Source organism: Chelmon rostratus, chromosome 2 (assembly GCF_017976325.1).
Source record: "Chelmon rostratus isolate fCheRos1 chromosome 2, fCheRos1.pri, whole genome shotgun sequence".
NCBI classification, from domain to species: Eukaryota; Metazoa; Chordata; class Actinopteri; order Chaetodontiformes; family Chaetodontidae; genus Chelmon; species Chelmon rostratus.
Window position 1 is genome coordinate 1,056,374 of NC_055659.1, and position 11,044 is coordinate 1,067,417.

At 41.9% G+C, this 11,044-nt stretch overlaps 1 protein-coding gene across 2 annotated transcripts; it reads right to left on the reverse strand.

Annotated features, from left to right (window-relative positions):
- Positions 1-212: 212 nt before the first annotated feature.
- Positions 213-10,509, reverse strand: nicn1 (nicolin 1). Of its 2 annotated transcripts, none has more exons than XM_041960333.1 (7): positions 10,446-10,509; positions 9,199-9,348; positions 7,496-7,675; positions 5,007-5,120; positions 2,661-2,729; positions 2,031-2,135; positions 213-1,026 (listed from the first exon to the last, which is right to left on the reverse strand). In XM_041960333.1, the coding sequence occupies exons 2-7, from the start codon at positions 9,343-9,345 to the stop codon at positions 985-987; spliced, it is 657 nt and encodes a 218-aa protein (XP_041816267.1). In that variant the 5' UTR covers positions 9,346-9,348; positions 10,446-10,509; the 3' UTR covers positions 213-984. The 2 variants fall into 2 exon arrangements, with proteins under 2 accessions (XP_041816267.1, XP_041816259.1); XM_041960325.1 differs by having other exon boundaries at positions 10,386-10,501.
- Positions 10,510-11,044: the final 535 nt, after the last annotated feature.

The following is an 11,044-nucleotide window of genomic DNA, read 5'->3' on the forward strand; positions in this document are numbered from 1 at the left end:
GTGTATGTATGTATGTATGTATGTATGTATGCACTGTATGTATGCATGTATGTATGTATGTATGTATGTACTGTATGTATGCATGTAGTGTATGTATGTATGTATGTATGTACTGTATGTATGTACTGTATGTATGCATGTATGTATGTATCACTTAGTTATCAGCTGAAGACTGAGATCAGCTGATTAATTGATTCCAGCCTGGTGTGCTCCTCTTTGGTTGGAACGAAAACCTGCAGCCACACGGCCCTTTATGGAATCAGTTTGACATGCCTGGTCTACAACGTGAGCAAATACGAGGCCGTTCTCTGCAAAGTAGAACGAGAGGAAGAAAAGCGTCTCTGTCCTCTTTCCTTCAGTCGTTGAGGGAACCTCTGGAGAGTCTACGAGACACTTCAGCACTTAAAGTAAAGTCAGAACACTGGCTGATGTATTTTAAGACGCACCGCTGGGAGTTCCTTCCAGCTACGTCGAGTCCATGTTCTACGTTCCCCGATGAATCCCAGAGTTAATACTGTTTGATAACTGCTCATCATGCACCGCAGACAGAACGATCTGAAGACGACAACATGAAGACAGACAGTTCTCAGAAAGGACTTCCTGTCACTTTTCATTCGAGCTTATGAGGATCCTCGCTGGCTAAATGCTTTCTCAACTCTAATCTGAGCCAAACCGGACCCCAACCCAACAATCTGAACTTTGACCTCTACGGCCCTTTGAAGAAGACTTCATGCTGCAGTCCAAGCTGAGGTGTGAAGCAATGTTTGAACAGCGCTGTGACCAGAACATTTTAAAACACATGGAAAGAAATTAAACTCTGGTCGTTTGATCGTTAGCCCACGTTGATGCAAAACAAAAGGCGACACAAACACTTTCCCTTTGTTCTTCTCTGTAACTGTTCTCAACTTTTACAGGTGTTTCATCACTCCCTCACATACTGAGGCCTCCGTGGAGTGGGCTCCGTCAGAGAACAGCATGGCCGCGTTACGTCAGCGAGAGCAGGTTGATATCGTAGCATCCATCCACCTGGATCAACAGAGAGCACACAGACAGTTATCAGTTATGTTCCTTCATTTCAGATTAAAGGCCACGGACAAAAAACAACTTCACATATCAGCTGACCACTCAGGTAGCTCAACTCAACTCAACTTTTATTGATATAGCACCTTTCATGCGATCATGCAGCCCAAAGTGCTTCACAAAACAGAATAAAAAGACATCAAGAAAGAAACAAAACAATAAAATGGCAATAAAACAATAAAATGGCAATAAAAGCAAAATGATGAAATGGTAATAAAACAATACAAGAATAAAAAATAAAAATAAAAATAAAAAGTTGAAATAGACTAGGGCAAAAACAACAGTGTTTGAAATGAAAATAGTTAAAAACAGCAGTGTTTTGTCAGCCTGGGTTAAAAAATAATTCCAAATTAAAAGCCAGATTAAAAAGATGGGTCTTCAGTTTCCTTTTAAAAATACAGAGAGAGCTCGCCATTCTGATGTCAAAAGGTCAGTTTAGGGCCGTAAAAACAGAAGGCAGCTTCACCTGTTCTCACCTGGAGCATATGAGGAACTTTCAAAATAAAAGCAGCAGAGGACCTCAGTGTTCTGGCTGGTACATAAAATGACAGAGAGTCTCTTATGTACGGAGGAGCGAGGTCATTTAAAGCTTTGTAAACGAATAAAAGAACCTTAAAATCTATTCTGAAGGAGACAGGGAGCCAGTGTAGTGTTTTAATCACTGGGGTGATATGATTCGTTTTCTTTGTTTTTGTCAGGACTCTGGCTGCAGCGTTCTGGACTAACTGTAGTTTTCTTGTGGACTTAATTGGCAAACCAGTAAAAAGAGAGTTACAGTAGTCCAAACGCTGAGGACAGGTATCAGATGATTATTCCGACTGCCCTCATGGAGGAGCCAGTTAACGATGTTCTTGGCTTGAAGGCTGTGAGGGTTGTCAGTTTAGAAAGATCCCCTGTGGGATGTTGGTCTGGTGTTCAGCTCCAAACTGATCCGTGTGTTTCAGACTCACATCAAATCGCCCGATGGAGGCTGTGGTCTGGTTGGTCTGCATCACCTCAGTCAGAGCCCACATCTGCTGGATACTGGATGATACGGTCTGGGGGTCCGGGAGGCCCTGAGGACATACAGGTAAACAGGTGTCAAGCAGAGGAAGTCCAGGAGTCCTGCAGGACATTCGCTGAGCAGGATCTCAGTCCATCCTGCTTCGACACAAAGACGGCTCAAAATTGTTTTGATATGAATTGATTAATTATTTATTCTAACATGAAGATCTCTGTTCCATGAAAACCACGCATCTCCAAAATGTCCACTTTTCATGAGCTCAGAAAAAGAAACGCAGATAATCCAAAAGTGGTTTCAGTGGTAAATTTAGACAAAACATAGAAGAAAAAATAAAAGAACAGTATTTATTTCATTAGAAAATAGCAATAATGGTTTTGACTGGACAACTCTGCAGACCCCCCTGAAAACATTTCTGGTAGTGAAGTTATGATTTTCTCATTTACTGTCTGAAAAGTCTAAAAGAAATTTACAGTAATCAGCTAAAATACAAACGGCATCAATCCCCAGAAACAGTGGGCATGACCTCAGTGTCTTTAATGGCAACTTTGAGCTTGTTTACACAGACAGAAACGTGTACCTCCAGGTCAGGGTGTTGGTCGACCAGGGTCAGGTCAGACAGCCAATCAGAAACCTCCTTCTCTGGGTCCTGGAAGGATGAACAACAACTCTGATTTAAACTGTGCAGTTAGGTCTGATGCAGCGATCATGTTGGAATAATGTCATTAAATTACCTAAAACACAACAAGACAAACATAATCCGGTCAGTCTGAAGACCCACGTGAGTCTGTGCTGGAGTCTGTGTCTGCACAGATGCTGCTCTCTGCCTCTATTAGCATGTTTTCTTGTGTCCAGCACGATTCTGGGCGTCAACCTTTGGAGTTTGTGTCGCCACCAGCCAATAACAGAGCACAGAGAGCGTCGGCGGGGGGGTGGGGGGGTTGGCTGCCTTTAGATTTGTGTTTGTTTATTCCATTGTGAGTAGGATTTAGGACAGGCATGTCCAAACTATTCCATAAAGGGCCGTGTGGCTGCAGGTTTTCGTTCCAACCAAGGAGGAGCACACCAGGCCAACCAATCAACATCAAGGGATCCCTTAGTTATCAGCTGAAAAGGGAGATCAGCTGATTAAATGAGTCCAGCCTGGTGTGCTCCTTCTTGGTTAGAACGAAAACCTGCAGCCACACGGCCTAGTTAGTTACACGGAATAGTTTGGACATGGCTGATTTAGGATTTTACATCGCCACCACCTGGTGGCTGAATCAAGAACAACAAGGCGGTTGACAGCTATGCCACCAGATCCCAGTGATCAAACTGGTCCCATTAGAATAATCTCAAAGAAGCCATAATGACAAATCACACATTCCACAATCGCAGCTGTAACTAAACTGAAAACAAAACTAAAAAGAGTCACAAAAAACTCTGTTGGAGAATAAATTCCCTTTCTGTTCTTGTGATTCCTGGTCACCGGCACTGATTTACCACCTCTGCTCGTGCAGTAACACCACCCTTTAAAGCAGCTATAATAAACATGCTGACATTAACCACAGATCACACGCTGCCTGCTTTTGAAAGGGGACTCTTTAACTGATGATCCCACAGAGAACCACTAACTGACTCAGCTCCTTGGAGCTTTAGAGCATCCTTCAGATCAGTGTTTTGGTTTGACAGCTTCTGCTTTAATCCCAGGGCCAAACTGGGTTTTGGCCACAGCAGGCTGCTGTTTTCCAAAAACAAAAGCGCCCTTCCTGCTCAACACCGGATGATAATGTTAGCGACTAACTGGGGAACATCGTCAAGTCAATTTATGCCGACCAGTATCACAAATCGCAGTTTGCCTGAAGGATGTAAAACATAAGTGAAGAGTCTGGATCCAGGAGGACGATGTGAAACTGTCGGTGTCACCAGACAGGCAGGACACACCCTTTGGTTGGTGAGTTTGTGCCGTCAGGCCGCAGGTTCATCCTGCCAAGATGCAGGACCAACAGACTTAAGTACTCTTTTGTCCCAGCTGCCATAGGTCTTCTGAACAAGTGACTGACTAATGTACTGTCCCATCTATTATTTTCTCTGTGCAATATGTTGTTGTTTTTTGTGATTGTTGCATGTTTTTGTTACTGCTGGCTGTAGAGCAATTTGCCCCACGGGGACAATAAAGACTCCTTGAACCTTGAACCTTGAACATGGTGGAACATTTAGCAGCTAAAGAGCAGGAGCTGACAGAGAATAAACACAGAGCTGAAAGAGAGAGAATACTGGATATCCGCTCCTGTGATGATTGTTGTGCTCTCAGCTGGTTTCCACTGTCCACAGCTATCCACAAAAAGTGCTTGTTGCAGGTTTAACTCACCTCCTCTGGTGTGCCTGAGGATCATTAAGCAACGATGGGTTTCTAAACTAAGAAGGCAGCAGGAAGCTTCAGAATATCAGCGCCTGTTTATGGTCTATTTTGACGGTGGTGGACTGGAAAATGTGACTGATAATGTGGACAGAGTGCAGTGTTTTCATTCAGTACGAGAGTTTAGTGCAGCAGCAGCAGCAGGCGTGATGTTCCTGCTGCGGCTGCATTAGGAATATTTTGTTGACATGTTACCAGGTACATTTACAGCCAGCTGACACACTAATGTCTTCCTCTGTGCTTACAGAACCTGAGTGGGGGGTGCACATAAAGAGCTGGAAAAATAACATGAGATCAAATAAAAGCCAGGAACATAACTGCAGTACACATCAAGCAGAGCCTTGAATATTATACTGCTGCTATGTGGATAAAAGCCAGTGGTGCAGTTCTCTCTCTCTGGCATTTAGACCTCATTAAGAGCATTATTCTCTCTTTACCATCTCATTGAGTTTGTGATTAATGTTAGTTTACTTTAATGGTCAAGAGCTAGAAATGAATTTTCTGTCTCACAAAAGCAAACAAACTAACCGGCTCCATGTGAGGGAATATTCTGATGTCTTCCAGGCTGAAGGTTAGCCAGGCAGAGGACGGCTGTCTCAGGATCAGTCTCACAGACACCACGTGATCCGGCTCCACCTGCATCTGAGCAAACAGCAGAAAGAATAACATTAAGTAATGCCAGACAGTAAGTGCTGCTGAAGTATTCGATGGATCTGGGAATTGAATGAACAAGACATGTAGAAAAATGACTGTTAAACATAAACCTGAAATCTGGAAAAATTCTGAACGCTGCCAAGTTGTCGTCACATTTTATACGTAACAGACTCGGAGAGAGCCGCAGTGAGCATCAGACAGACTGCAGCGCACTATATTGCTACGTAGCTTAGCTCCATTGTCCACCAAACAGTGAAGACAGAACCGAATTGTTTCTCCTGCACATGCAGATACTGTGTCTGCTGGACAGCTGACGTTAATGGTAAACTTCTGCTTCTAGTGCGTCGATGTGTTCAGGTCCGGTGGATCAGGGCGAAGCCTCTCAGTCACACCATGCTACAGAGACATTTAAAGCTTTTCCTGTGAACGACTCGAAGGAAAATGACTCGTTTGTCTTAACAAAGACCTCGTACACAGTTTTTTCCTTTCCTTTAGAATAATAATAATCAACAAGAACGTATATGATGTAACTTATATGTACATTAATTCAACCCATGTATATTAATTTAAATTTAAACTGATGTATTTTTTTAAAATTTAAACTAATTTATTCTTGTTTTGCAGTTTGACCATGTCGTGCTGTCATATTTGATTGTACAAAACTTTATAAAATATTGTAGTATAACAGATCTGAACGGATCCCTTAACGGTGTCAAAGTTGCACCACAAAGTCGCAGCAGCAGCTGACGAGCCGCTGAGGTTCGCGAGTGGCTGCTGCTGCTCATCCTGTGACCGTGGCAACCGCAGAAAATACAGACAGGAAGACATCTGGTGGAAGCTGTCTGCAAAGTGTAAAGAATTTGCAGACAAAGTTTGTAATTTACCAGCAACCCCCCGCCCCCCCCCCCCCCAAAACAAACAAACAAACAAAAAAAAAAAACAGCTGAAATATGGGAGAAGCATCTTCTACATCATTTTTATCTGTTCCTGAAGGGTTCACTTCCCCCAGCACAGACTTACACTGAATTTCCCTTTAGACTAAATATGACAAATAATAAGCCATAAACAGTGAATAAACATCATTTACACCAGCGTGATTACCCTCTAAATTATGTCAGACTCTGAGCACAATCTGAAGTAAACAAACATGAAATCACCATTCACCATCTGGCTCTATTTGCATAGAGAATAAACAAGAAATAAAGAGAAGAAATGAAGAATAACTCAGCTTGTATCGTCTCCACAGATCAACATTTTCATGCTTATTGAGCCCTTCTTGCAGAGTTGGCTGCTTTGCCTCCAGCTGAGAGGTAAAATAAACGGCACTATGCTCCTGTAGGCTCTGCTGGTTTTATGGATACTGGGATCTGCCGGTTTACAGATCTGATGTGAAAGTCCCCAGAAGACCGTTCACTGATCGCAGGGCTGCTGGTTCGAAGCGCTGTCAAGACGCTGAACCCCACTGACAGCTCGCCACCATCAGAGCATGTGTGTGAGAGAACGGCTGAATGAAAGCCAAACTGAAAACATGGATTAAAGGGCGCTATGAACACAAGCCATTTACCAATAACCTCAATCACTGAGTTTGCATTTTTGAAGTTATGAATGTCATTTTTCAATTATGTAAAGATCAAGAATGAATTTGTCTGATGTGATTATGAAAATATTGCTCACGTAAAAGGTTGAACTACTGGATGCAAAAGTTCCACACAAAAGTCTAATTTCAGTGTGTGTGAAGTATGTGTGTGTATGTGTGCGTGTGTGTCTGTGTGTGTGTGTGCGTGCGTGTCCAGGTGTTCAGAAACCTTCCCTCTTCAGCAGATGAATGTGAAAACAAACAGTGCACGTCGTTCTGCACAGTGAAGACAACTAACAAGCCAAACATTTTGAGTTTGCATGTGAGCACTTCAGCTTTTTAACATGTCTGAGACTTCTGTCATTTTCTCCATCCGTCTTTTCAAAATAAAGCTCCGTTCAAACCAACAACCGTGACAAAAACACAGTGTCCTCATTCATTGGAATGAAGCCGGTCCAGACACAGGGTGGAGGTGGCAGTGCAGGCTGGACCTGGCTCAGTGTTTAGACCACAAACACATCATCATCCAGCAAGGTGCTGCAAGTACACACTGCTAGTAGATGACTTTGTGACATGAATGCTGTATTTCTACCGTTTCTCTCATGATCATCACAACAAAAGATAAGACCATTGTCACTGTTAAACTGTTAAAATCCTGTCTGATAGCTTTTTAAAGTCCTGTGCAGCTGGCAGCTGTCAAGCCTTCAACTCATACTGGTCATACTGGTACCTGAAACAACATGCAAACACTGACGCAGCCCCTTCATGCACACACACTCCAGCCCACCTGCTTCCTGTGAATGGAGTAGTAGTCTTGGGAGCCTCCCTCAGTGTGGGGGTTGTCCATCAGAGGCAGGTCTCTCAGAGCAGTGCACCACTTAGCGGGGGCCTCCTGCCCGGGGCTCCTCCTCAGCAGACGCACAGTCACATTGGCCGTGTAGTAGTTCTTAAAGGTGACCTCCTCAATCTGAAAGACAAACAGTGACCGTGGTTCGCAGACTCTATAAAACCATGTTGTCATTATCTGAAGGTATCAGGACCTGATTTTAGTGGGCAGACAAATGAATTCAGAATGGATTAACTTGTTTTATGTCTGGAGTTTGAGTTTTTTAGCACTGGATTCAACTTAAAATTAGATTTTAAAGGGCTTTCATATAAATAAAGTGAAGATCCCTTGTGACCAGCTGGAGGGAATGAAGCTTAAAAATATAATTTTGCTCAATAAATCAGACTTATTACACCATATTGAGGCCCAGAAGAAACAAGCCTCCAATCCATAATAGGTCTCAACCTGTTGTTTAAGAAACCCTGAGTCTGCCAAATCACAGCATTTACATTCAAACCTAAAGACAGTACCATCAGAGGGCTCTGTGGAGATAATTCCTTCATGCATAAACCTGCTTCAGGCAGACGCCTTTGAAGCTTGAAGCTCTGAGCTAATGAGGAGTCGCTCGGCATTAAAAATTATTTTTAATTAGGACTAAATGCTAAAAAGTAGGTCAATGCCCAAAATATTTGAAGTATCTCTGAAGACAGGAATACACTTTTATATTTAAACAAATGTTTTGTTTGTATGTGTGTGTATTTTCTGCTTTATTAGCCAGCGCCGCCGGGAGACAGCAGAAACACGGCTGTTGAATAAAATTAAGGTTGAGGGAAAATGGCACTTTGAGAATTTATTTTAACTTCATGCTGGAGGCCAAGAAAATCACACTCTGAAGAGATTAAACATATTTCTTTAGGGATGTGCTGTGAATTCTCCTACAGAAGTACATTTACTTCTAGTATTACACTCGTTATAGGCTGTCAGGTCAATGTGAGGCCAGAACACAAACCAATGGGAACTTTAATATTTTGTTTTTTAACAGAATGTGAGAACTTCGAAGAGCAACAGACAAAACTCTAATTAATTCACAGATCACAGTTTTAAATGCATGGTCAGTGGCCAAACTCATGAGCTGCTACATGCTTTTTTCTTCAGTTTGAACTTATATATATAACATGAGTTGTAAACTCACACAAAAACTATGTGACCAGTACAGCGATTCAAGCCACAGCACATGAAGACATGAATAAGGGTCACTTTGCAATAAAGCAGAAGACAAACTGTGCTCTAAGTGATATCCAGGACTGGTACAGAAAATTCAACCCCATCAGCTGACAAGTGATGAAGCAGCTCAGGTGATCAAGTTACACGTCTGGACATTTTTGTAGTGAGAAGCAGCCATGCAGTTCTCTGCTCAGCTCGATTTTGAAGACAAGTGTTAATCCGCCGACATCAGTTTATGAATAATGTGATGAAATGAACCGTGTCAATTAACTCTGCTCTGTCTGCTAAGATGAACACAGTTTTTATACTGCAGGCGAAACATGAGGAGACGAAGCATACAAAGCATTTTTTTTAATAAGACTGACTTTATGATGGTTGTCATGGATACAACTGGTACTTTTCATCCAGTCAACAGCTTTCTGTGATAAGTGGCACCTTACATTGACAGGCTTTCCAAAGGGGAGGGTGACGTCTACAACACAAACACCGGAGTGAGCCGGGTCTGTTTTGGTGTCTCCGATCTGCAGATACACCGGAGGTTTGATGGTGCAGCTCACAGGCTTGATGTCATCAGTGCTCTCACTCATCTTCTGCAAACAAATCACAGTTACACACCGGATTTAAAGCACACACCTTGTTCAAGCTGAGTAAAAATAGTTTAGTTTTAGTAATCAGAGTAAACATTTGCTACAACTAAGTCTCAGTGTTGACTTATCTATCAATATTAGACTGTCCATATGGAAAAGAGACTAATACATGGACTCAGGAACACTTCAAAAACTGTTGTCAAGAGACACAGTTTGATTGTTAATGACTGATCCTGGTTTTATTGATGTTTTACAGTCTAGACCTCTTTTTTTTTTTTTTTTTTTTTTTTTTTTTGGGGGGGAATCAGGGTTGGCACATCAAGGTGTGAAGGTAACAAACACTGAGAATAGACCAGCAGTCCAGCAGGCAAACCTGTGAAAAGGACAATATTTGAAAATGTATAGATTTTAGATTGTTCAGTTTGTTCTTAATTATTTTAATTATTTATTTATTTAAGCAAGGTGATTGAAACTTTTTGCAGAAAAATCATACCAGCCAAATTATTATTCAAAAGATCAAATAGTGTCTTCAATCAATACATCTTCTAACTACTCATTAATGGTGTCGTTAGGCTACAGTTCACATGCCTTTGTTGTGACAGCAACACTCAACAGAGAAGAGAGGTGAACTGGCAAATTAAATAGAAATAAAACACAACTATGACAAGAGAGATTAACTAACCTTTGTGCTCAATGTACCTGTCAACTAATCTCTCTTAACAACAAGGAACAAACAGGAACACACCCCTTTCTGACTGTGACCTGTGAATATGATGCATCATTCCGGTCGAACATTAGCTCTGCTAGGTGCTAGCACCATGGACAGCGACATTTCAGAGTGTTGGACAGACAGCAGGACACATGTCGATAACTGACCAGCAACACTGACGGCATTAATGATAAATATTAATGCAGTGATGTGGCAAATCCACTGGGGACAACCAAATAACATTCCCACAAAGTTATCACAACGTTAGCACAGAAGCTAACGGGGTAAAAACTGGCGATAGCACATTAGCTAACAGATGAGTCGGCATTACAGGTGAAACTGAGTCGAAGAACTCCACAGAGTGACGCTGTATTGGTTGTCCAGTACATACATTTGTTCGTCGGAGAGGAGACACAGTTTGTAAAAGGAAAAAAAGAAGAGCGAGCCTGAAACGCTTCAAGTCGCAGATGTTGACATGCTAAGGATACTCTGCTACTTCCTGTCTGTAACCACGGCGACGGTGAGAGTCTTAAAGGGCCAGCAGCGCTCAGTCCTCATGACTGTGAGCTGCAAGTGAGAAACTGCTCCAGGCCGCTTCGTTTAGCACGTTTATGGTCAAGAGCTGTGTTTCCAGTTGTGATATCCTGTTGGAAAATGATCTGCAAACATAACTGAACACCTTTTCCATCCAGTTTAAGTGTGTTAGTCCCAAAAAGAAAAAAAAAAAAAAAGAAAATCAGAACTAGCCCCCAAGGTGGATTCCTTTATTTTGGCTTGTGCAGTTTCAGAAGACATACTGAACTTTATAACACATTTGTTGCAAACATTTACATTATTCCACTATTGTATATTTGTTAAAATTATTTTATCAATGTCATTTATTGATTTCCAGACATCTATACATGTATTCAGTGAATACACAGTGATAATCATGCCAATCTTTATTGGCAATTATCATCATTATCATCATCATCAAGGGTAATAACAATA

What these genes read in the sequence shown, in the direction of transcription:
- nicn1 (XM_041960333.1), bottom strand. Translation starts at nt 9,345, where the DNA reads ATGAGTGAGAGCACTGATGACATCAAGCCTGTGAGCTGCACCATCAAA. An exon ending in CCTTTGGAAAGCCTGTCAAT is followed by an intron (nt 7,676 to 9,198) that starts GTAAGGTGCCAC and finishes TTTGTCTTTCAG; the next exon opens with ATTGAGGAGGTCACCTTTAA. An exon ending in CCTCCATCGGGCGATTTGAT is followed by an intron (nt 1,027 to 2,030) that starts GTGAGTCTGAAA and finishes CTGTTGATCCAG; the next exon opens with GTGGATGGATGCTACGATAT.